Source organism: Cebus imitator, unplaced genomic scaffold, assembly GCF_001604975.1.
Source record: "Cebus imitator isolate Cc_AM_T3 unplaced genomic scaffold, Cebus_imitator-1.0 Scaffold5, whole genome shotgun sequence".
NCBI lineage: Eukaryota > Metazoa > Chordata > Mammalia > Primates > Cebidae > Cebus > Cebus imitator.
In genome coordinates, this window is record NW_016107320.1 from 12,915,885 (window position 1) to 12,937,376 (window position 21,492).

Here is a 21,492-nt window from a genome sequence, read left to right on the forward strand (position 1 = left end):
GGGGTTTCACCGTGTTGACCAGGATGGTCTCGATCTCTTGACCTCGTGATCCACCCGCCTCGGCCTCCCAAAGTGCTGGGATTACAGGCTTGAGCCACCGCGCCCGGCTGTGGTTGCTCTTTATCAAGATCAATTTTATCTATAAATGAACGTAGATTGCATTTTATTTCTAGAGAATCAACATTTTAATAATATTGAATCTTCTGGTCCATGAACATGGTATTTTTCAGTTTATGTAGGTGATCTCTAAGTTCTCTCAGCAGTGTTTCATAGTTTTTATTATATATACTGTGCACAGTTACAGTTTTACTTTTCTTTTTAAATTGGAGATGAGGTCTCTCTATGTTGCACAGGCTGTTCTTAGACTCATGGCCTCCAGTGTTTCCCCCACTTTGGCCTCCCAAAGTGCTGGGTTTATAGGTGTGAGCCACAGTACCCCACCACACAGTCCATTTTTAAATTCCTATTATGAATAGGTTCAACATCTTAACATTTACTAAGGGCTATTTTTATTTCCTTTTCTGGGAGTTATCTATATTCCTTACTCCCTTTTATATTGAAATGTTGACTTTTTTTGTGTTGATTAGTCTGTAATATGAGTTACAGATAACTTTTCCCCATTTTGCCTTTTGATATTGCTTATGTTGGTTTTGGGTGAGTAAAAAAATTTTATTTATTTTTATTTTTGAGATGGAGTCTTAGTCCGTCACCCAGGCTGGAATGGAATGACAGAATCTTGGCTCACTGCAACCTCCGCCTCCAGGGTTCAAGTGATTCCCCTGCCTCAGCTTCCTGAGTAGTTAGGATTATAGGCATGCACCACCATGCACAGCTAATTTTTATATTTTTATTATTTTTTTCATTTTATTTTGTTTTTGTAATTTTATATTTTTAGTAAAGACAGGGTTTCACCATGTTGGTCAGGCTGGTCTTGAACTCCTCACCTCAGGTGATCCACCTGCTCCTTCCTCCCAAAGTGCTGGGATTACAGGCATGAGCCACCGCAGCCAGTCAGATTTTTTATTTTTGTGTAATCAAATTTGTTGACATTTGCTTTTCAGTTTCTGGAATTTGTGTCATACTTAGATCTTCCTTACTTTCCAAAAAAAATTCTTACCACAGTATTTTCTTTTTTTTTTTGAGATGTAGTTTTGCTCTTGTTGCCTAGACTGGAATGCAGTGGCGTGATCTTGGCTCACTGCAACCTCTGTCTCCTGGGTTCAAATGATTATCCTGCCTCAGCTTCCCAAGTAGCTGAGATTACAGGTGTGCATCACTACGCCTGGCTAATTTTGTCTTTTTAGTAGAGACAAGGTTTCACTATGTTGGTCAGGCTGGTCTCAAACTCCTGACCTTAAGTGATCCACCTGTCTCGGCCTCCCAAAGTGCTGGGATTATAGGTGTGAGCCACCGAACCCAGCATCACAGTATATTCTTTTTTGTGTGTGACCGAGTTTCATTCGTGTTGCCTAGGCTGGACTGCAATAAGCCGAGTGTAATCTCGGTTCATTGCAACCTCTGTCTCTTGGGTTCAAGCGATTTTCCTGCCTCAGCCTCCTGAGTAGCTGGGATTACAGGCATGTGCCACCATGCCTGGATAATTTTGTATTTTTAGTAGAGATGGGGTTTCTCCATGTTGGTCAGGCTGGTCTTGAACTCCTGACCTTGCCCTCCTAAAGTGCTTGGATTACAGGTGTGAGCCACCACACCTGGCCTGTATTCTTTTATATATATATATATATATATATATTTATTTTGCCATGTTGCAGGATTTTGCCATGTTGCCCAGACTGGAATGCAGTGGCTTTTCACAGGCATAATCTTAGTGCTCTAGACCCTTGAATCCTGGGCTCAAGCAATCCTCTTGCATTGGTCTCCTGAGTAGCTGAGACTGCAAGTATACAACACCATGCCTGCCTATTCTAATATTTTATCATCTCATTTTTACCTATAAATCTTTGATACAGATTCAGGTCCTTCGTGTCTCAACACTATTAATAGATTTGAGGTTATAACTTAATTAAATTTTTTTTTTTTGAGACAGAGTCTCACTCTGTTGCCTAGGCTAAAGTGCAGTAGTACGGTTGAGGCTCACTGCAACCCCCTCTTCCTGGGTTCAAGTGATTCTTCTGCCTCAGCTTCTTGAGTAGCTGGGACTATAGGCGTGTGCCATCACACCTGGCTATTTTTTGTATTTTTAGTAGAGATGGGGTTTCACTGTGTTGGCCAGGTTGGTCTTGAACTCCTGACCTCAGGTGATCTGCCTGCCTTGACTCCCAGAGTGCTAGGATTATAGGTGTGAGCCACTGTGCCTGACCACTTAATTAAATTTCTATTCATAATTGGGACTATTTCTCAGCTTTTATTATTTATTGATCTGCTTATTTATGTACCATTTTAATATCTGATAGAGCTAATTCCCACTTGTTGATACAGGAATTTCTTGAGCTGGGGTCTGTGTATGTGGAGTTTGTGAGAGATGGGGGATGTATATGAATCCAATGAAATACAGGTTTATAGTTGTGGTTACATTGTGATTCTTTCTGGGGAGAAATCCATAATTTCATTAGATTCTCAAAAGGATGCATGACTCAATAAATGTTGAACCACGGATTTGGAAGAATGTTAGAGGCTTACATCCTTAAGGCAGTCCCTCATGAATGTTATATTTTGAATCAAATTTTGTTATGAACTGTAGATATAAGTAATTGTTTGTACATACATAAAATAACCTGGAAAATGCATGAGAAATTGGTAACATTGATTGTCAGATGATGAACTGGTGGTGGTTCAGGAACAATGGTGGGAGGGAGACTTCATTACTTTCTTAGGTTTTTGGAGTTTGGAACCATATGATTGTATTACCTTTTCCAAAAAGTGCATAATATTTTAAAAATTAAGGTGACCAACTGGATAACTCTTCAGTAGTGTCTCTAGAATTATTTCTGTGGAAAAAGAACAGTTCTTGGTTACTTACTGGCTTTTTTTTTTTTTTCCAGATGGAGTCTCACTCTGTCACCCAGGCTGGAATGCAGTGGTGCAATCTTAGCTCACTGCAAATTCCACCTCCTGCCACCACACCTGGCTATTTTTTTTCTTTTTCTTTTTGAGATGGAGTTTTATCCGGTTGCCCAGGCTGGAGTGCAATGGCGTGATCTTGGCTCACTACACCCTCTGCCTCCCGGGTTCAAGCAATTCTTCTGCCTCAGCCTCCAGAGTAGCTGGGACTACATGCCACCATGCCTGGCTAATTTTTGTATTTTTAGTTAGTGGTGGGGTTTCACCATACTGGCCAGACTATTCTCGAACTCCTGACCTCATGATCTACCCACCTCAGTCTCCCAAAGTGCTGAGATGATAATCGTGAGCCTCTGTGCCTGGTCCTAGTTTTTGTATTTTTAGTGGAGACGGGTTTCACCATGTTGGCCAGGCTAGCTCAAACTCCTGACCTTTAGTGATTTGCACACCTCAGCCTGCCAGATTGCTGGGATTACACACATGAGCCACTGTACCCGGCTTCTCTTACTAGCTTTTTTATATTACTAGACTTAATGCTAGAGTTCTTTGCCAGGTCACCTTCCAAACCACTGCCAATTGCGTTACCTCTGTATCTCATTTCTTTGGAAAAGTAAAAAACTTGCAAAGTGGCTGTATGGATTAAATGAGATAATATATGTAAAACATTTGGCACAAATGTTAGTTCCTTTTCTCAGTATAATTTTTTCTTTATAGGGAGTCTGAAGATACAGTATTGCTGGTCCTCAAAGAGATCTACCAAACCCAGGGTATCTTCCTTGATCAGCCTTTACAGTAAAAGTCACCCATCTATGGCTGCTTAATGTAAGTTTTAAAATGTCATGTATGCAGTGTAATTCTTACATGTTAACAGGTTATAATGAACTATAGAGCCTCAGGCTCTTTATAAATATACTATTACCTGTCACCCAGATCTAGGCTGCTATTCATTTTTAGAAGGACTGGTAGAAATTCCTGGGGGAAAAAACGTAGTAGCCCATTTAGAGGAAGAACAGTGTATGTCCGTTTTCCTAGAGATTTTGTCCAATGACACCTGTCATTTTTTAGGATCTAAACTCAGAATCTTAATGGTTCTGATTAAGAATTACCGTGGCAACAGTTATGATTTTAATTACAAACTACCCATCCGAGATATAAATTACTCAGCTTTTTAGATGTGAAACTATAAAGTCTGTATATTCGACTCTGGCATTCTCTGTGGTTGCCTTCCAGTTGTGACTGCAGCTCTTCTCCCACTCTCTTCTTTAGATGGACATTGAGGGATCCTTCCCCAGAAAATCCACCTGTTTGTTGCTGCAATTTTCCTCTCCTCAGCTGCGTCATTTCCTGCATGTTGCCTGCCACTTACTCACCACTGGGGTCTTTGGAAGATAATCCTTCTTTGGAAATGAATGGAAAAGCAAAAGGAATACCCTGTTACTTTTAACCACTGGCTTCATATAAACACTTGCCATCTTTTCTTCATAGCTAGGGGTGGTTTGTATCTTTAATTCTTTGATGATAGTTTATTAGGTGCCACACTTTATTGATTAGTACTTGGTGTAAAGCCTATTTTGGGTTTGATTTGTTTTGATTGAAGTAGACATGTTTTTAAGGAATCTATTGCTTATCTTTAGAAAATGTTCTAGTTTGGAAACAGATTCTTGAGATTTAGAAGGCATTTTAGAGTACTCTCATCTCTTGTTTGTGTTGAACTGAAGGCTAAGTCTCAGTGGGTATGGAAAAGGCTTTCGAGTGATTTATTTTTGAACCAGCATTTCTATCCTATGTGTACCGTATGAAGAAGGACTAGGGATGTAGCTTAAAAAAATTGTTTACTCTCTTAGAACTGACAAAAAAAAAAAACCTGACTGACAGACTTATTGCTAGAAATCACCGATGTTCATTGTTTTTGCAACTGTTTGAGCTGCTGTAAGAGTCTAAAGTTGACAAGTTCATGTTAAGTGCATCTTTATAAAGCAAAGATGTTGTATATCGTAGGCCTCCCTTTTATATTTGATAGAAGTAATTTGATAATAGCTTCTATTGTTATGTTGAGAGTAGTTATAAAAGCTGATGAACCTGAAATTATGTAGCCTTTACAGGCTGCTTAGGTTCTAAATAAAATCTCTTAGTGTTGCCTTTATGGCGAAACAATTTGTCACCTGCCCTTTCTTTTTAATTTTTGAGACGGAGTTTTGTTCTTGTTGTCCAGGCTGGAGTGCAATGGCATGATCTTGGCTCACTGCAACTTCCACCTCCGAGGTTCAAGCAATTCTTTTGCCTTAGCCTTCTGAGTAGCTGGGACTACAGGCATGCACCACCATGCCCAGCTAATTTTTTGTATTTTTAGTAGAGACGGCGTTTCTCCATGTTGGTCAGGCTGGTCTCAACCTCAGGTTATCCACCTGCCTCGGCCTCCCAAAGTGCTGGGATTACAGGCGTGAGCCACCGCATCTGGCCCTACCTGCCATTCCTACTTAGGGCGAAGGTGGTATTGTGTATCCTCTTTCCTTTTTGGGTATCCATAATCCGCAAAGCATATTTAAAAGGCTCTTGGCAAGGCCGGGCGCGGTGGCTCACGCCTGTAATCCTAGCACTTTGGGAGGCCGAGGTGGGCAGATCACAATGTCAGGGGTTCGAGACCAGCCTGACCAACATGGTGAAACCCCGTCTCTTAAAAAATAAATAAATAAAAAATAAAAATAAAAGACTCTTGGCATGGGCAGCATTGGTTGGGCAGGTAGGTTTGGCTAGGGGGAAATGTTTAACTTACTCTGAAAGAAAAACTTATGCCTGTAGGGTCCAAGAAACAGCTATTGCAGAGTCAGTGTCAGCTGAGTCTGGAACATATGAAGTAGGGTTTAATTCTAAGAACACAAGTGACTGACTGCACACTAATTTTGTCAAGGCATCTTTTCACTACTTTGCTGTAGATTTTTCTTCTTCATTGGTCAGAGTTTGTCATTGTCTTTGCAGTTATCTTTATGATAGTCCTTTCTACTTGCCCTGATTCCACAGGCCTCTGTTTATAGAGTAGCAAAGGCAGGCCAGCTGTGGTTTATTGTTTATAAATTTTTTTGTAAATGTTATGGTATCCAAAGCCTCTGGCATTTAATATTTATTGAAGCCATTCCTTAGACAGCAGTGGTCTTTATCCCTTTCTGGAGAAAAAAGGAAAATGAAGGGTAATTACTGTTGCCGTGGAGACTGTAGAGGTAAGGTTGGGTGTAGGTCAGGCCTGGTCTTTCCTTGTCATGTGCTTATGGCCTAATGCTAAGTACGCCACTAAGTTTCAGATTTTATGGAATATACTTTATTTTTTAAAAAGTATATAAACTCTGAGTTACTGAAAATTAAGAAGCATTCACTGTATATTAAGGGGAAGCTTTTGCCAAGTTGCAGTCTTCAAATTTATGTTTATTCTTCCTATTGGCAGAATAGGTGCTATTTAAGAGTAAACCAAAGGACAAGCAAGAGTGAGTCCCTGTAACCAAAGATGGACAACATAGCCCTGGATAGCCAGATAAACCACTCTTTGTATTAAGAAATGTTTCTTTCCTAGTGGTGAGGGGGTGGGTAACTGTGAAGAGCTTATATCTTGTCTATTCATGGTATTATATCTGTATATTCCCAGGATAATAAGCTTGATTGAAATCCTGTATTTAGTCATATATTATTTGCACTGCTTTCATTTGTATTATGTGCAATCTGTAGACCAAGCCTATTTTTAAACTCTGGTACAGTATCATTTTGTACATATTCCCAGCTGCAGAATTAGTATCACTTATCTCAGCAAAAGAGATTGTTTGCATGGAAAGATTAATAGCACTGATTCGATTTCTAATAATATTTTGCACTTCTGAAATGTTTGTTTTTTTATGTGATATTTAAAACTTTAGTAAATACTGGAATCAAACCATATTTTCTAGTTGCCTACTTTCACCTGGACTCATCCATCACAAAGTAAAGAAAATCAATACAGTAACAATTTTCTCTTCCTTTATGTATTACTAAAACAAAAAAAATAAAGTTTTGGGCAAAGAACTAACATGTAAGTTCTTTCCCCTTGATTGGTGTTTTCATTGTCATAGGCAGATGTAGTTCAGAAGTTAAAGCATGGCAATTATAAGAAATATGGATCCTTTTCTTTGGTATTTATAAATATTAGCCATTACCATAGGTAACAGCATTTGAATCACTTATGGTGGATGGGGAATTCAATGTTTTGCTTTATTAAAGTTCCAGCTCCTTAATGGTACTTTAAATATTAAAAAAAAAAAAGCACAAATTTACCATTTTATTTGAATATCAGGTTTACTGAAGGAAAAAGATATATTGAAAATATAGGAAAATACAGATAAAAGACAAGACCATATTTAAAGTATAATCACAATAAGGAGAAAGGGAGCTATAGTTCCTATGGCATCAGTTCTGATGACACACTGTAATTGTTCCTTATATCCCATTGTGAAGAAGGGGCAGAAGAAGATTCATCTGTCCTTCAGGTGGTGATGTCTGTAATTTTTCTTTTCTTAGTCACTTGGCAGTGTTGGTACATTTGAGCAGATCTTGATTTATGAATGGAAGGAGAGAAGCTCATGAGCATAGTTACGCTCAAATGAGGTAGAAACAATCATCTGTTAGTACTGAAACCATACCCCTGACCATTTTCTTCTTTATCGTGGTGTTCACTTCGTAATTCAACATGGTTTATGCCCATGGTGTTCAGAATGTGCGGCAGTACCAGATGGCTGGACTCAGATAAGATACACACAAAAGTGATAAACTACCCCAGATTCGACATTTTCCTATTTAAGGCTTGATGGAATTGTCATCAGAAGATAAAAACAGAATCAAAGTAATTTAGTTGGTCATTCCTTAGATTTTAAGATTTTGAGCTTTACAAAATGAAAATTTAAAACTCTGTAGATCTTTGGATATCAATCTGTTAGACCAGATTCATAAGCTGTTGGATACCTTTGAAATATCCCTTTACTAGAATATGTGGCATACAGTAGTTGACAAGAGCTGTGACTCCTCAAGATAGAGCTGTATGAGCAGGGACAAAAGTGCGCAATCATTTGGAGGCAGAATACAGTGTGGCGTATGTCCTCACTTGTACCTTGGAAGGGGAAAAAAAGGCCATAATTTCTTGTCTTGTGCATGGTCCAGTTTGGAGGGCTAGTTCACCTGTTCTTCATGGAGGTAGATTTTTTTTTTTTTTTTTTTTTTTTTTTTTTTTGAGATGGGGTCTCACTCTGTTGCCTAGGCTGGAGTGCAGTGGTGTGATCTCGGCTCACTACAGCCTCTGCCTCCCAGGTTCATGCAATTCTCCCACCTCAGCCTCCCGAGTAGCTGGTATTTACAGGTGTACCACCACTCCTGGCTAATTTTTGTACTTTCAGTAGAGACAGGGTTTCACCATGTTGGCCAGGCTGCTCCTGAACCCCTGACCTCAGGTGATCCACCCTCCTAGGCCTCCCAAAGAAGTGCTGGGATTACAGGCGTGAGTCACTGTGCCCGGCCAGATTCAATTTTTAGATATCAAAACAATAAGAATCCCCAGGCTTCTTCTGTGCAGTAGAAAGTGCAGGTTTGTCCTGAAATGGTTTATGGCATTCTGCATCAGTCAGAGGAGGATAATACTGCCGATAGCAGACATAGGCAAACGTCATTCCAATCATGGATCCAACCAGTACATCTGAAGAGAGTAGAAACAAGGTCTTCTCTTAATATTAGACTCTTAAATCCTTTTAGTGTATAGCATAGAGGACCTGTCCCTCCAGGATACTCTACTATGGGGCTAAAATCTCAATTCCAGATTTATGGTTTCGTTAGGCTTTCTCAATTTTATTATAGTTACGGGTTGCTCTCTGAACACCAAAACAAAACAGATTTTTTTTTTTTTAAGACATTTTTCTCTTTCATCAGGCTGGAGTGCAGTGGTGTGATCTCAGCTCACTGCAACCTCTGCTTCCTGGGTTCAGGTGATTCTCCTACCTCAGCCTTCCAAGTAGCTGGGACTACAGGTACGAGCCACGACACCCAGCTAATTTTTGTATTTTTAGTAGAGATGGGGTTTCACCATGTTGGCCAGGTTGGTCTTGATCTCTTGACCTTGTGATCTACTTGCCTTGGCTTCCCAAAGTGTTGGGATTATAGATGTGAGCCATGGCACCTGGCCCTTCAAAACACATCTTAAGTAAATACAATAAGCTTTGCTCAGAGTGTGTTAAATTATAAATTTTTTTAAACTCAGAATAATAATAAAGGTCCACTTAATGCTATTCATCTACCCATCTCCACCATTTAAAGGGTCCTAGAGGAAGGAATAAAGTCTTTTAAGAGTTGCTTCTGTTTGCAAAAAGCTAGTTTATTTAAAATATAGTTCCTGAAGACCTGTGGACAATACTATCAATGTTTTTTTTGAATTGTGGCTTTGCAGGTATTCTACAATTTTTTTTTTTTTTTCTAAGGTACAGTCTTAGTCACTTGGGCTGGAGTGCAGTGGCGTGATCTCAGCTCACTGCAGCCTCCACCTCCCAGGTTCAAGGGATTCTCCTGCCTCAGCTTCCTGAGTAGCTGGGACTACAGGCATGTGCCACCATGTCTGGCTAATCTTTCTATTTGTATTTTTATTTATTTATTTTTGAGACAGAGTTTTGCTCTTATTGCCCAGACTGGCGTGCAGTGGCGTGATCTCAGCTCACTGCAGCCTCCACCTCCCAGGTTCAAGGGATTCTCCTGCCTCAGCTTCCTGAGTAGCTGGGACTACAGGCATGTGCCACCATGTCTGGCTAATCTTTCTATTTGTATTTTTATTTATTTATTTTTGAGACAGAGTTTTGCTCTTATTGCCCAGACTGGCGTGCAGTGGCGTGATCTCAGCTCACTGCAACCACCACCTCCCAGGTTCAAGCAATTCTCCTGCCTCAGCCTCCCAAATAGCTTGAATTACAGGCATGTGCCACCACGCCTAGCTAATTTTGTATTTTTAGTAGAGATAGGGTTTCACTCTGTTGGTCAGGCTGGCCTTGAACTCCTGACCTCAGGTGATTCACCCACCTCGGCCTCTCAAAGCGCTGGGATTACAGGCATGAGCCACTGCACCTGGCCTCAACTAATGTATTTTTAGTAGAGATGGGGTTTCACTGTGTTGGCCAGGCTGGTCTTGAACTCCTGACTTCAGGTGATCTTCCTGCCTGGGCCTCCCAAAGTGCTGGAATTATTACAGATGTGAGCCACCACATCCAGCCAGGTATTCTATAAATTGGATATTTTACTTACTATAGTATTCAGCTTAAATTTGTTTAATTATATGTTTTCTTGAATTTTACTTGTTTATGAACAAAAGTCCTACGACAATGAACCTGATTTTTTTTTTTTTTTTTTTTGAGACAGAGTTTCACTCTTGTTGCCCAGTCTGGAGTGCAGTGACGTGATCTTGGCTCATCCTGCAACCTCCACCTCCGGGTTCAAGCTATTCTCCTGCCTCAGCCTCCCAAGTAGCTGGGACTACAGGCATGCACCACCATGCTGGCTAACTTTGTATTTTCAGTAGAGATGGGGTTTCACTATGTTGCTCAGGCTGGCCTCAAACTCCCGACCTCAGGTGATCCACCCACCTTGGCCTCCCAAAGTGCTAGGATTACAGGTGTGAGTTACTGTGCCCGGCGAACCTGATTTTTAAGAGAGTAAACTGAACTTTGAGGTTTTAAATTTTGTATAGATTCAGTTTAACTTGAACTCACAGTGCTTCAAATAGTGGAAAAATTAGGACATTTATCTTTGGTAAACTCTTTCTCATTCTTCCTACAATTTTAAAAGCATATTCTTAGTACAGAACCCAGACCATCCATACTCATTAATTTGTTCATTCAGCAGACATTTAGTAAGCATCTCCTCTGTGCTAGGTTCTGGGAATAAAATGAATGAAATATGCATGCTTCCATGGCATGAATACTTTGCTTACCTTGCCAGTGATGCTTGTAGTCACATGTGCGGGACAGTGCAATCACAGCTGCAAAAAGTAGAGGTGACAGAAAGGCACAGAACCTCCAAGATTTCCCACGGCCTTGTGGTGTGAAGCAGTGTAACTTCCCTGCCAGGTAGAAGGAAGCAAAGGCCAGACCAGCAAATGCAACTAGAATAAGAAAAACTTTTAAGTGTGTATCTTTTAAAGGAAGCTACCTCATTCATCTCCACATAGGCGGCTAGGGAGCATGAGCATGTTTTTATTTTTATTTTTTGAGACAGAGTCTTGCTCTGTCACCCAAATTGCAGTGCAGTGGCACCATCTCAGCTCACTGCATCCTCCACCACCTGGATTCAGGCGATTCTCCTGCCTCAGCCTCCTGAGTAGCTGGGATTACATGCATGTGCCACCACGCAGAGCTAATTTTGTATTTTTAGTAGAGACAGGATTTCACCATGTTGGCCAGGCTGGTCTTGAACTCCTGGCCTCAAGTGATCTGCATGCCTTGGCCTCCCAATTGCTGGGATTACAGGCCTGAGCCACTACGCCTGGCCATGAGCATGTTTTAATCCTATTTTGTATGTATGTCTAGTGTAAATCATTTTGAAGGAAAAGGAAACAAAAAAATAAAGGACTTAGTGTGCGGAAGTTAATGTTTTATCTGAGAATAGTTTTTGAAATACTGGCTGTCTGAATTAACTTGTTGATGCCTTAGTTTCCTCAATAGTCAAGGCTCAGACTTGTTAAACTGTGGAGTTACTAAAGAAGGGGGATTTTCCAAATTCTAGAAACAAGAGTAGTCAGATTGTCCAATCCCTACTAACTTTCTAGGTTAAATTCAGTGACGTGAAAACAAGCATAGGGGTAGAGTCCATATGGTATTCATACAGGAAGAATGTCCACTAGGGAAGCTCTTTCGGCCCTCATTCACCACGTCCTCATCCCCTGTACACATCAAGTCAGAATGGGCTAGCCCATCAGGGAAGCAGCGGTAGAAGAAATCTGGGCGTGGCCTGGAAGAAATAAGCATGGTTGGAATGTAAATCATTAACTCCAGAAATTAGTTTTCAGTTGTAGCAGACATTAATAATCCTGTTAACTATTGGTCAAATAATGCCCCAGCCAAAATAAGGTAACTGGATTAGTATAGTCACCACGCCAGGAGAAAAGCCTTGCTTCCAAGGTCAGCAGTTAAGTTAGGGGAAAAAGCCCCAGTCCAGCACATGATTACTTTTTAGGGCAAACAGCAAATGACACTGCAGCTTCAGGAGATGCTCAAGAGGTCACCGACCCACTCTGCTGTGGCTGTTGGTGGAAAATGCTGTTCAGGGCACAAAAGAGCCCAGGTGTCACCTAGAGGACTGAGGTACGGGGAAGGGAGTAAGCGTTGAATGAGAAAAGAAAGATCAGAGTGAAGATAAAGGGGAAAAGGATAAAGACAGACTTGTGGTGGACACCATTACCTCTCTGTCCTGGTGGGTAAGGGCTGAGGCAGATGCTGGGGTGGTTGGCTCTTGTCACTTACCTCCCTACGATCAGTTTTATTGTGTTGGTAAAGACGCCATTCAGAGCCAGGGCAAGGCTGGCAGCTGCAAAGCAAAGAATCTAGTTAGTAGGATCTGTCTAGGAAGAAAGGCATGGTCATGGCCTCATGGAGAGAGCAGCCATGCTGTTTCTGAGATGGATAGAATCCAGGCCTGGGCACAGAATTAATTATGGTCCTCAGTGATCACTCTGTTGTAGCCGAGAACTTCTGTACTAGGCCAAAGACATTTCTGAGGTACAAATAACCCAGTGCATTTAGGCACAGGGCTGCCTGCGGTGTAGCCTGCGTAGCTAAGACCCTACAGTGCTATTTTCTTCTCCTGCGGGGATAGAGTTCCTTTAGGAATGCAGAACTGTGTGGCCTCCACACAGGTTCCCCGTGGCTGAACCCCACAAAGACTTCTTAGGTTCCCAGCATGAAGAAACCGGCCGGAAAGGGCTGGCGCTCACCCAGGCACGCTTGTCTGCTGTCTCTCGCGTCTGCCTTCTTGAGAAATTTGGCCAGGAAGATCAGAGACAGTGGAGAGAGAAATGCAATAACCTGAATTGGAATGTCAGAGGTTAAAACAATCCAAGAAAAGCCACACTCGTGTTTAAAGCAGCTCTTACAGGGAAAAGGGATGGACGTGACAGCAGGACTCACTAGTGCTAGCTAACACAAGGTCTCTGAGTATGCTTCCTCGGGGGGGTAGCCGGGCGCCACGCAGCACCACCAGTGCAATGCCCGTGGTGCTCGGCCCGGTACCTCAGGCTGAGGCGGAACCCGGCGCACAGCCGCGGAGGGGGCAGCGGGTCCCTACAGAGGCCTCCTCGGGGCGGAAAAAGGACACGTGCCCGCGGGAAGCCCGGTCACGGGGAGGGAGGAGGGTCGATTTTTGCCCACGCACAAACATCGGCTTGGTGGGGAAATACTCCGCCTCCACGTAGGGGTTCCGATAGAGCCACATCTCCTCCGGCTGGATAAGCCTCTGGAACGGGGGGAGCAGCTCCGTCACCCTAGAGAACAAAGTGCAGAGCAGGTCGTCTGGCTTCCCTTCCGCTGCCCGGCCCGCCGCCCTCTGCCGCCTGGGAAGCGGGGCCGCCTGGGCCAGGCTGCGGATCTTACAGGAAGGCCGAAAACAGCACTAGCCGCACCCCTACTTCGGCCCCAAAGGCCGCCGCCGCCTTCCCCATCCGGCCGCAAGACCCTGACGACGTCGCGCTGACGTGGCCGCCTCCGCGGGGAGGGCCGGGCGCGGAACTACGCACCGCCCCGCTTTCCCGGCCGCCCGCGCTCTGGCGGCTCCCAGGAAGCCGACTGGCGGCTGTGCAGTGGGCATCGGCGGGCAAAGGGGACGTAAAGCCAACGGACCTGCCCTCCGGTGTATTATTTCAGCGGGGAGCCAGCTTCCCAGTTGCAGCCATGATGAGCAGCTCCTCTCCACACCACTGCGGGGAGCAGCCTTCCCCCGGGACTTCGCCTCTAAATGTAAAACCCTACAGCTCCCTCAGAGCCTCGTAGCAACACGGCATTCTGCAGGAAGCTATACTGACTGAGTGAGGTTGGCTAGATTGTGTCATTTACTCTTCCCACCCAGGATGGCCTCCTGCCCATTGAGTTGTAGCAAAACTATTACTGGCAAAGAACAAGCCCACATTTAATTTGGAACATACAGGACAATTTATTGAAGTCAATCTCAAGCAAAATCCGAAATCAGTGGAATGTCATTAAAAACCTTTCCAAATTAATCCTCATGGAAGGAAAAAAAAAAAAACAAACAAAACCCACATTGGAATTCCAAAGTATTTGTAAAATAAAAAAGGCAACATCTCAGTAAATATAATGTACAAAAATTATACGTTCCTACCAGCACACACATCAGTAAGAAGCTTAAATATTACAGGCAATCCTAAATACACTGTAACTAGTCAACAATAAGCTATCTATATACAGGTTAACCAAGCTTTACAACGTTTCACACTATGAAATAAAACATAGGCCAATCAACAAAATCCTCAAAAGATCATATATCTTGAAGTCTATGTGGCAACATCAAGTCATTATACAGTAATGCCCTAGTGGAACACCCCCAGGGAAAATTAACACTAATCCCTTAGTGTCAAGAGCATCTAGCCAAGTCACAGAAACTCAAAAGAGATTGACTTTAGTGAATATTGATGCTTTGTTATTAAAGACTCAAGTCTCAAGTGATTTAGGCAAAGTAACGGTTCACAGGATCTACAAAGTTTATTACAGATAAAGTACAGAAATAATCTACAAAGATTATCATAAAGAACACGAGAAAATGAAAACAGTCTGTAGGTATCTGTGTTTGTTGTGCAATATCACTCAAATGGGTACAAATGAATTTCTCATCGTTTCCAAATATACACACACCCTTGTATATAAAAAATGATATTAGCCAGTTGTAATACTCATTTAGAATCTTATTAGTGGCAATATAATTTTCTTAACATAGGGTATATAACAGGACAAATGAGATAAAATAATGACAACAAAGTTTTATCCAGTCCATTTCTAAACTGACAAGAATACCTCATCAATACCTTATATAGGTAATCTGACAGATACTTGAGGGCTATTTGCACACATCAACTGTGTTGGCAGGCAGGGAAGGGAGCAGTAAAAGCTAAGGGTGCTTTCTCAGTAACTAGCAGAGATGCAGTAATGCCACATAAGAAAATTAAAGACTGAAAAAATGACTTTGGCATCTGTTCTATTTTCCCTTTTTACTTACACATAAATTACTTTTACAGCCTACTGAAGGACAGGTAACTCTCATCCCCCCCTTCATACATACATGCCACAAGCACCCAAACTTGTCACTTATGCAATGGACTGACCAAAACAAAACAAAAAACAAATGGTTTTTGAAAGACACAGATTACCCACATTTTGGGAGTGTGACATTAAGTGCAATTTTTAATTTTTTTCCCTACATAGACATAGTAAAAGGAAAGAAGATGTGCTTGGGGACAGGGTTGACAAAATGACAAAATAAAGAACATACATAGGAAATATTTGTAAAAATGCTGGTATCTCATGCAGGAGTCTCTTCCTCAAGTGTGTCCAATCAATCTGAGCTATCTACTGAACACGCTCCCATTTGCAGAACTTCGCCTTTAATCCACACTAAAGAGGATAAGAGACTAGGCTATTTATTTTCAAAACAGTTTACAAAACAATGCTTTCTACTTCATAAATTTAAAAAGAAACTGTAAAATAAGGAGAATCTGAAGAGTTTCAAGTACTTAAAAAACCTGAATTCAATGAGGCAGAGGTCTCAATGTTAAAGTGACTACTTCGTACCTGTGGTAAACATTATGATTCCCCCCCCCCCACTTACCCTATTTAACCCCCCTTTCTCCTGGTACCCCACCCCAGGTAAAAGTTGGTGAGATTTCAGTATATACACATTTCCAACTTTTCAGTATTTGTTAATTTCATTGCAAAGCTGTCTAATTATACTACTCCCTAGTCCGTCTGAAAATGGAAGCAAGTTCTACTTTTTGTTTTACAAATAACCAAAAACCAATTATTCTAGGTAGCTCTAGGCCAAAGGAAAGTGTTTCATTTGATCAATTCATGTCTGCACCAACTTGGACAATTGGGGGGTGGCTGGATGCCTCAGCCTTATGAAAAGTAACTTTAGTCTACACTGCCCAGAAATAAAGCAACTTTCCAATGTCCTTGTATCTCATGTGGAAGTACATCAAATGTAAGCTTCCCAAGCTGTGAGGGCTCCATAGTAACTTATTTTCTTATCCTGTTAGAGGACATGGCATGTAGCAGCCAGCACCTTGACTTTAAGGTGAATGGTAAAGGAAGAGCTTTGTATTTAAAAATGAAATAAACAAGCAACAAGTCCTGGGCAGTCCAGAAATTATATTCTCTACAGATGGCCTGTTTGCAAACTGTAGGTCTGGGTTTGACCTACTGGAACATACCATGCAAGAAACTACTCAAAAAGGAAATTCCACTTCATGAACTAGGAAAGTTGTCCAACAGCCTGTCTTATCTGAGGGTCCTTTACATGATTAGATACTCAGTATCTCTGTTCTAAAACATTATTTACAGACATGTTTTCAAATATTTTGTGTAAATGGCAGAAGGGAGCTGGGAGCAGCCCATCCACCTCCATTACTTTTTTAGTTTTCAGATATGTTACTGAATTGAACATACAGAAAATTCCAAATTTTAAATGATTCTCAAACTCAGCCAGTTCTATAGATTAGCGCAGATCATTTTTGAGAATTTAGAGTGGCAAAAATGAAAATAAAACCCACCTTACTCCTATCTCTGTCCCTGATTAGACATTAAAGAAGTGAATCACTGCCTCTGGCTGCTTCAGCCTTCCAGGAATGAAGGGCCATCCACCCTGTCCTTCCCAGCTAGCCACGGGCAGCTCTTCCGATTCCTCCCTAGCAGCAGTGGTGGTCCAGCCACTCCCTCCCCTGCACAGTGCCTGGGAAGGTTTCCCAGGATTTCATCTTTAGCTCTTACTGATCCAATTTCTGAAGTTTTAGGCTGATTATCAAAAATCTTATGTTCACTTTCAATGAATTAACATGTTAAAAAAATCTACCATTAGCCCATGCTGCTTTAAGTTATTTCATTGTTGGACAAGAATAAAAACCAACCACTTACACTCTGACCACATACAGATTTAAAAGTTAACAAATACCAACTTTAGACAATGAGTGAGCAATATGTCTTTTGGACAATTTCATTGGTGTAGCACGGGCACAGTGCACGTATACTCAAGCACACATAAAGGACAATTTTATCTTTCTGCATCTATAATCTGCCACTTAAAAATATACCAAATAGGTCAACATTCACGCTATGGAGGTGTGAGGAGAGCTCCTTGGCACTGGCATGACTAAAACCACTTTTTAGACCATTAAAGAACACTCATGGCCAAAGACTTCAGAACTATGGTTTTTTTTTTGTTTGTTTTTGTTTTTGTTTTTTTTTTGAGGCGGAGTCTCGCTCTGTTGCCCAGGTTGGAATGCAGTGGCATGACTGATCTTGGCTCACTGCAACCTCTGCCTCCTGGGTTCAAGTGATTCTTCTGGCTCAGCCTCCTGAGTAGCTGGGATTACAGGCTTGTGCCACCATGCCCGGCTAATTTTTGTATTTTTAGTACAGACTGGGTTTCACCATATTGTCCAGGCTGGTCTGAAACTCCTGACCTTGTGATCTGCCCGCCTCGACCTCCCAAAAGTGCTGGGATTACAGGCGTGAGCCACCACGCCCGACAGCTATTTCGTTTTCTACTCTGATTTCTGAAATGGTGAAACAATCCTATTAATCATAAAAAAAATATTTAAAAAATTTCAGCAGAGCTGTGTTACAGATATGAAAATAAAACGTGACACAATGAAGAAGCTGCATAAAAATACCAAAACCTAAGGTATCTGTAGTATATAGGATGTACCCTGGCTTACCATATAAAAGTCATTAGATAGTAAATAGCATTAAGTCTAAAAGCAAGGAGATAAGATTTCATGTTGGATACTGTTTCAACAAGAACTGTATTTGGAATATTAAAGGAAATCCTTATGTTGTTAGTAAGTTTAAAAAACCAAACATCATATACAAAATAAAATTTTAGTATGATAAAACCTAGCTTTTCTTAAATTATTTTTTTAAAGGACATCAAACTATATAATTGCTCAAGAGCAACGTTTAGTGTTTTGGTGAGCTGTATTTCATGTTACTTGTAGCAATTATATTTGGTGACATAGATTGCATTTTCCATTTTGCTCTTTCTTTTGGGACCATATCTAATCAACAGAAGTATTGGATGCCCAGTGAGTCACCGCAGAATTAATTGCTGGAGTTAGGCAAATGGCAGTTTAGGAGCTTCAGTAAAAGAATGTAGTGTTTTTGTTTTTTACAAGAGAAAATCCAGTATAATTGCACATTTACATACAAAAAAAGAGGCACAAAACAGCTTTTTTCCCTCTTTCCATAGAAGAGCTCTAAGTTGATAAGCAAATAGAATACTCAGTACAGCTGAAGGAATGTGGTAGAGCACCTACCCTCCCTACCTTCATAAGGTTACTAGGTACTTAAGGGAAAATAAATGCTACCAGGTACCAGCAATTGTAAGCAGTCAAAATTCACAGAGAAAGTTAACGTTCATTCAAGCTAACCCTAGACTTCTACTTAGTACAGTGTTACAACAATGTCTGACATTACTAATTATTTCATACAAGGAATACTGAAATATATATATTCCTAAGCATTAAAAGCAAGTGAGTTTCATGAACAGACATCTTGGTATACTTGCGTCTGTAAGAGTCAAGCGTCACCGTCAACTATTTTTGCTAACACTGACTTTCTTGGGCATTTTCTCCAAGTGCTTCCTAAGATGAAGTGTGTTTGTGAGGCTCTTATGTATCCTGTAGAAGTAGTTCTTTCCCACAATGGGAGCAATGTTAAGTACTGGATAATAGAAATTGTTTATATGTAACGTGGGGATGCCCCTACTACTTTCACCCCCCAAATTAGGAACTCAACCAAAAAGATCTATTCAAATACAATTCAAACTCACTTGTGTGGTTTTACCAGGAAACATGACTGAATGGTCAGCTGATGAAAGAAATGTTTGATTAGGAGAGGAAAACAGAGACAAAAAATAAAATGCCTGTGCTTCTCTCCAGTTTAGACCAGGGTCTACATTAAAACTGGACAGAAAATGGTGCTTATATGATCCAACTTTTGGTTTGTGCCTTCATCCCCCTTTAGCTGCCTTTATCAGTGTCAGGAAAATAGGAGTGACCATTCCAACTATGCCTCAGATCCACAGAAACGCACTTCATCCAAACCCAAACCATCTATGTCAATGGAAAATGTTTCAAAAATCAGTGAGCACATACATTCCTCTTTTTCCTTCCTCCAAAAAAACACACTATATATCTTTCTACGTAAAGTTACCATAGCACAAAGCCCACCTCGTTTAAGACCACAGAGGTAAAATCCACCGAGGCATTGTTTTCAAGAGGCCAGATTTCCTGCTTCCATAGAGCTCTTCTCTAAGCCTGTGGAAAGCATTTTGAAGGGAAAGAGAAGTGAGTCTACCTACTGCTTAGTAGAGGTATATAAAGCTTATCATACCCTTTCCTAGAGGGCTTTCTCAGATTCCTACTTAAAACACACACATACACTTGATTAGACTATTGAACTACACTTCTTGAAATTTCTAAAAATGAAAATAAATAAAGGAATGATGGCTACTTTTGCTTTATACAACCAAGGAACACATCTTAGACTTTAAATTTATCTCATTAGCAAAACTTTCTTTCCTCTTTGTTCTTATTTTAAAAGCAAAAACTTTTCTTTTTCAAGCTGCAATGGCATTGAAGCACAATAAAAGGCAAGAAAAGACCAAGGGAATTTAACCCTCCACAAAAGAATCCCTAAACCAACCCAAACAAAACAAAACCAGACACCACCAACTGCTTCTGCCTGCATGAACTGGTTTCCCAATTTTGCTTTAGTAAGGCAGTTCCGATGGCAAAGGCTGTATGCACTGCCGCAGTCTCTTCTTTTTATATGCATCATCTATTTGCTTTTTTCACTGAAATAGAAAGGAGGGGACACCACACATTTATTCTTTTACTTCTTCTCCATGATCTTGTGATTCCCATTTACATTTTATCTTGCTCCAGTATTCTGGTGACACAGGAGACATGGGGTCGTGTTCCGAGCAGCAGAGGCGGCCTTCCAGTGCGGAGGGAACCAGGGCCCCCTTTTCATGATCTTTACAAAATGAATGTGGACAGAACTCACAGAAGGAAACAGCTGCACTGCTGCACTCATCGCACTGATGCCACGGACACTCCCATTTTCCTGAGTCGGGGAGAAGGGGAGGGAGAAGTGCCCAAGTTAGTGCCTGTCTTGATTACCTGTGAAAAACCCAAGTTCCTTCTTCTCTGATTGGAAATGGAATTCAATTGATTACAACTCCAAATTTCAACCAAACACAGATATGGGTGTAGTATTTAGGATGGATGTGAGCTACTGGCCAAAACCCAATGCCATAGGTACCAACTACCCACCTGTGAGAACAGTATACAAGAAACCAATCCTTGATGGCCCACAGGATATCCCAAATGTGTAAGGGGAAAGATTTTTTGCCAGCATATTTTTTTGCTATTGTTTGTTCTATTCAACATTTCCTATTCCATGGCATGGAATATATTCTGAGTTACACATAGATGGCAAAGACACAAGTTAGGGAAAGGGTCCTGAAGGTCCAGCTTACCATATGGTGGCTGAGTCAGGTTAAGGCATAGGAGGTGGTATGCTTTGGGACAGTCTTTTTTGTCACACATGACCAGCTCTCCACCATCTCCACATTGAAAACAGTAATCTTCATGCATCTGCTTTGGTTCTGTTTTGATCTTTCGTCTCTTCTGCTTTAACTTAGCATTTTTTGCCTTCTCTTCAGTTGTTGACGCACATGCCGACTGGCAGGAAAAAAAGGATCATAGTTTCAAAGATCACAGACAGTGCATGAAGCTGGACACAGACGGAAAAACCCTGCAACCTCACATTCATTTAAATTCATGTGGTGTACAATTACCTAAAAACATCAGGAGGCCTTATCCTGCAACAAATACTATAACAAAAATAAAGCTTTGTTTTCACTGACTTAAAAATTATTATTTTTTCTGAGATGGGGGTCTCGCTGTGTCCCCAGGTTGGAGTGCAGTGCTGCAATCTTGGCTCACTGCAGCCTCGACTTCCTGGGCTCAGGCATTCCTCTCATCTCAGCCTCCCAAAGTAGTTGGGACTACATGTGCATGCCATCATGCCTGGCTAATTTTTGTATATTTTTTTTTAGAAACAGGGTCTTGCTATGTTGCCCAGGCTGGTCTCAAACTTCTGGGCTCAGGTGATCCTCCTGCCTCAGCCTTTCACTGACTTTTTTTTTTTTTTT

General features: G+C 41.3%; 3 protein-coding genes across 25 annotated transcripts in view; 1 reads left to right on the forward strand and 2 right to left on the reverse strand.

Moving 5' to 3' along the window:
• The window catches only part of DDHD2 (DDHD domain containing 2), a 31,355-nt gene extending 26,191 nt beyond the window's left edge, over positions 1–5,164 (forward strand). Inside the window, exons 17-18 of one of the 3 annotated variants that reach the window (XM_017536675.2) lie at positions 3,733–3,840; positions 4,249–5,164. In XM_017536675.2, the coding sequence (XP_017392164.1) occupies positions 3,733–3,814 (82 nt within the window). In that variant the 3' untranslated portion in view covers positions 3,815–3,840; positions 4,249–5,164. The remainder of the gene's footprint in view (positions 1–3,732; positions 3,841–4,248) is intronic. The other 2 variants (XM_017536674.1, XM_017536677.2) reach the window with 2 other exon arrangements.
• PLPP5 (phospholipid phosphatase 5) lies at positions 1,698–17,592 on the reverse strand. 9 transcript variants are annotated; one of them, XM_017536766.2, is made up of 8 exons: positions 13,644–13,814; positions 13,426–13,534; positions 12,989–13,079; positions 12,519–12,582; positions 11,882–12,006; positions 10,991–11,161; positions 7,537–7,586; positions 1,698–1,716 (listed from the first exon to the last, which is right to left on the reverse strand). In XM_017536766.2, exons 1-7 carry the CDS (start codon positions 13,709–13,711, stop codon positions 7,555–7,557), a joined length of 660 nt encoding a protein of 219 aa, XP_017392255.1. In that variant the 5' UTR covers positions 13,712–13,814; the 3' UTR covers positions 1,698–1,716; positions 7,537–7,554. The 9 variants fall into 9 exon arrangements, with proteins under 9 accessions (XP_017392255.1, XP_017392246.1, XP_017392240.1 ...); XM_017536757.2 differs by lacking the exon at positions 1,698–1,716 and having other exon boundaries at positions 5,953–7,586; XM_017536751.1 differs by lacking the exons at positions 1,698–1,716; positions 13,644–13,814 and adding an exon at positions 13,890–17,592 and having other exon boundaries at positions 7,314–8,719.
• A 1,241-nt stretch (positions 17,593–18,833) lies between these two features.
• Positions 18,834–21,492, reverse strand: part of NSD3 (nuclear receptor binding SET domain protein 3) — a 115,307-nt gene continuing 112,648 nt past the window's right edge. For 11 of the 13 annotated variants that reach the window (XM_037741286.1, XM_037741279.1, XM_037741270.1 and 8 more), the window contains 2 exons: positions 20,815–21,019; positions 18,834–20,399 (listed from right to left, as the gene is read on the reverse strand). In XM_037741286.1, coding sequence (XP_037597214.1) covers positions 20,158–20,399; positions 20,815–21,019 — 447 coding nt within the window. In that variant the 3' untranslated portion in view covers positions 18,834–20,157. The remainder of the gene's footprint in view (positions 20,400–20,814; positions 21,020–21,492) is intronic. The other 2 variants (XM_017536567.2, XM_017536541.2) reach the window with 2 other exon arrangements.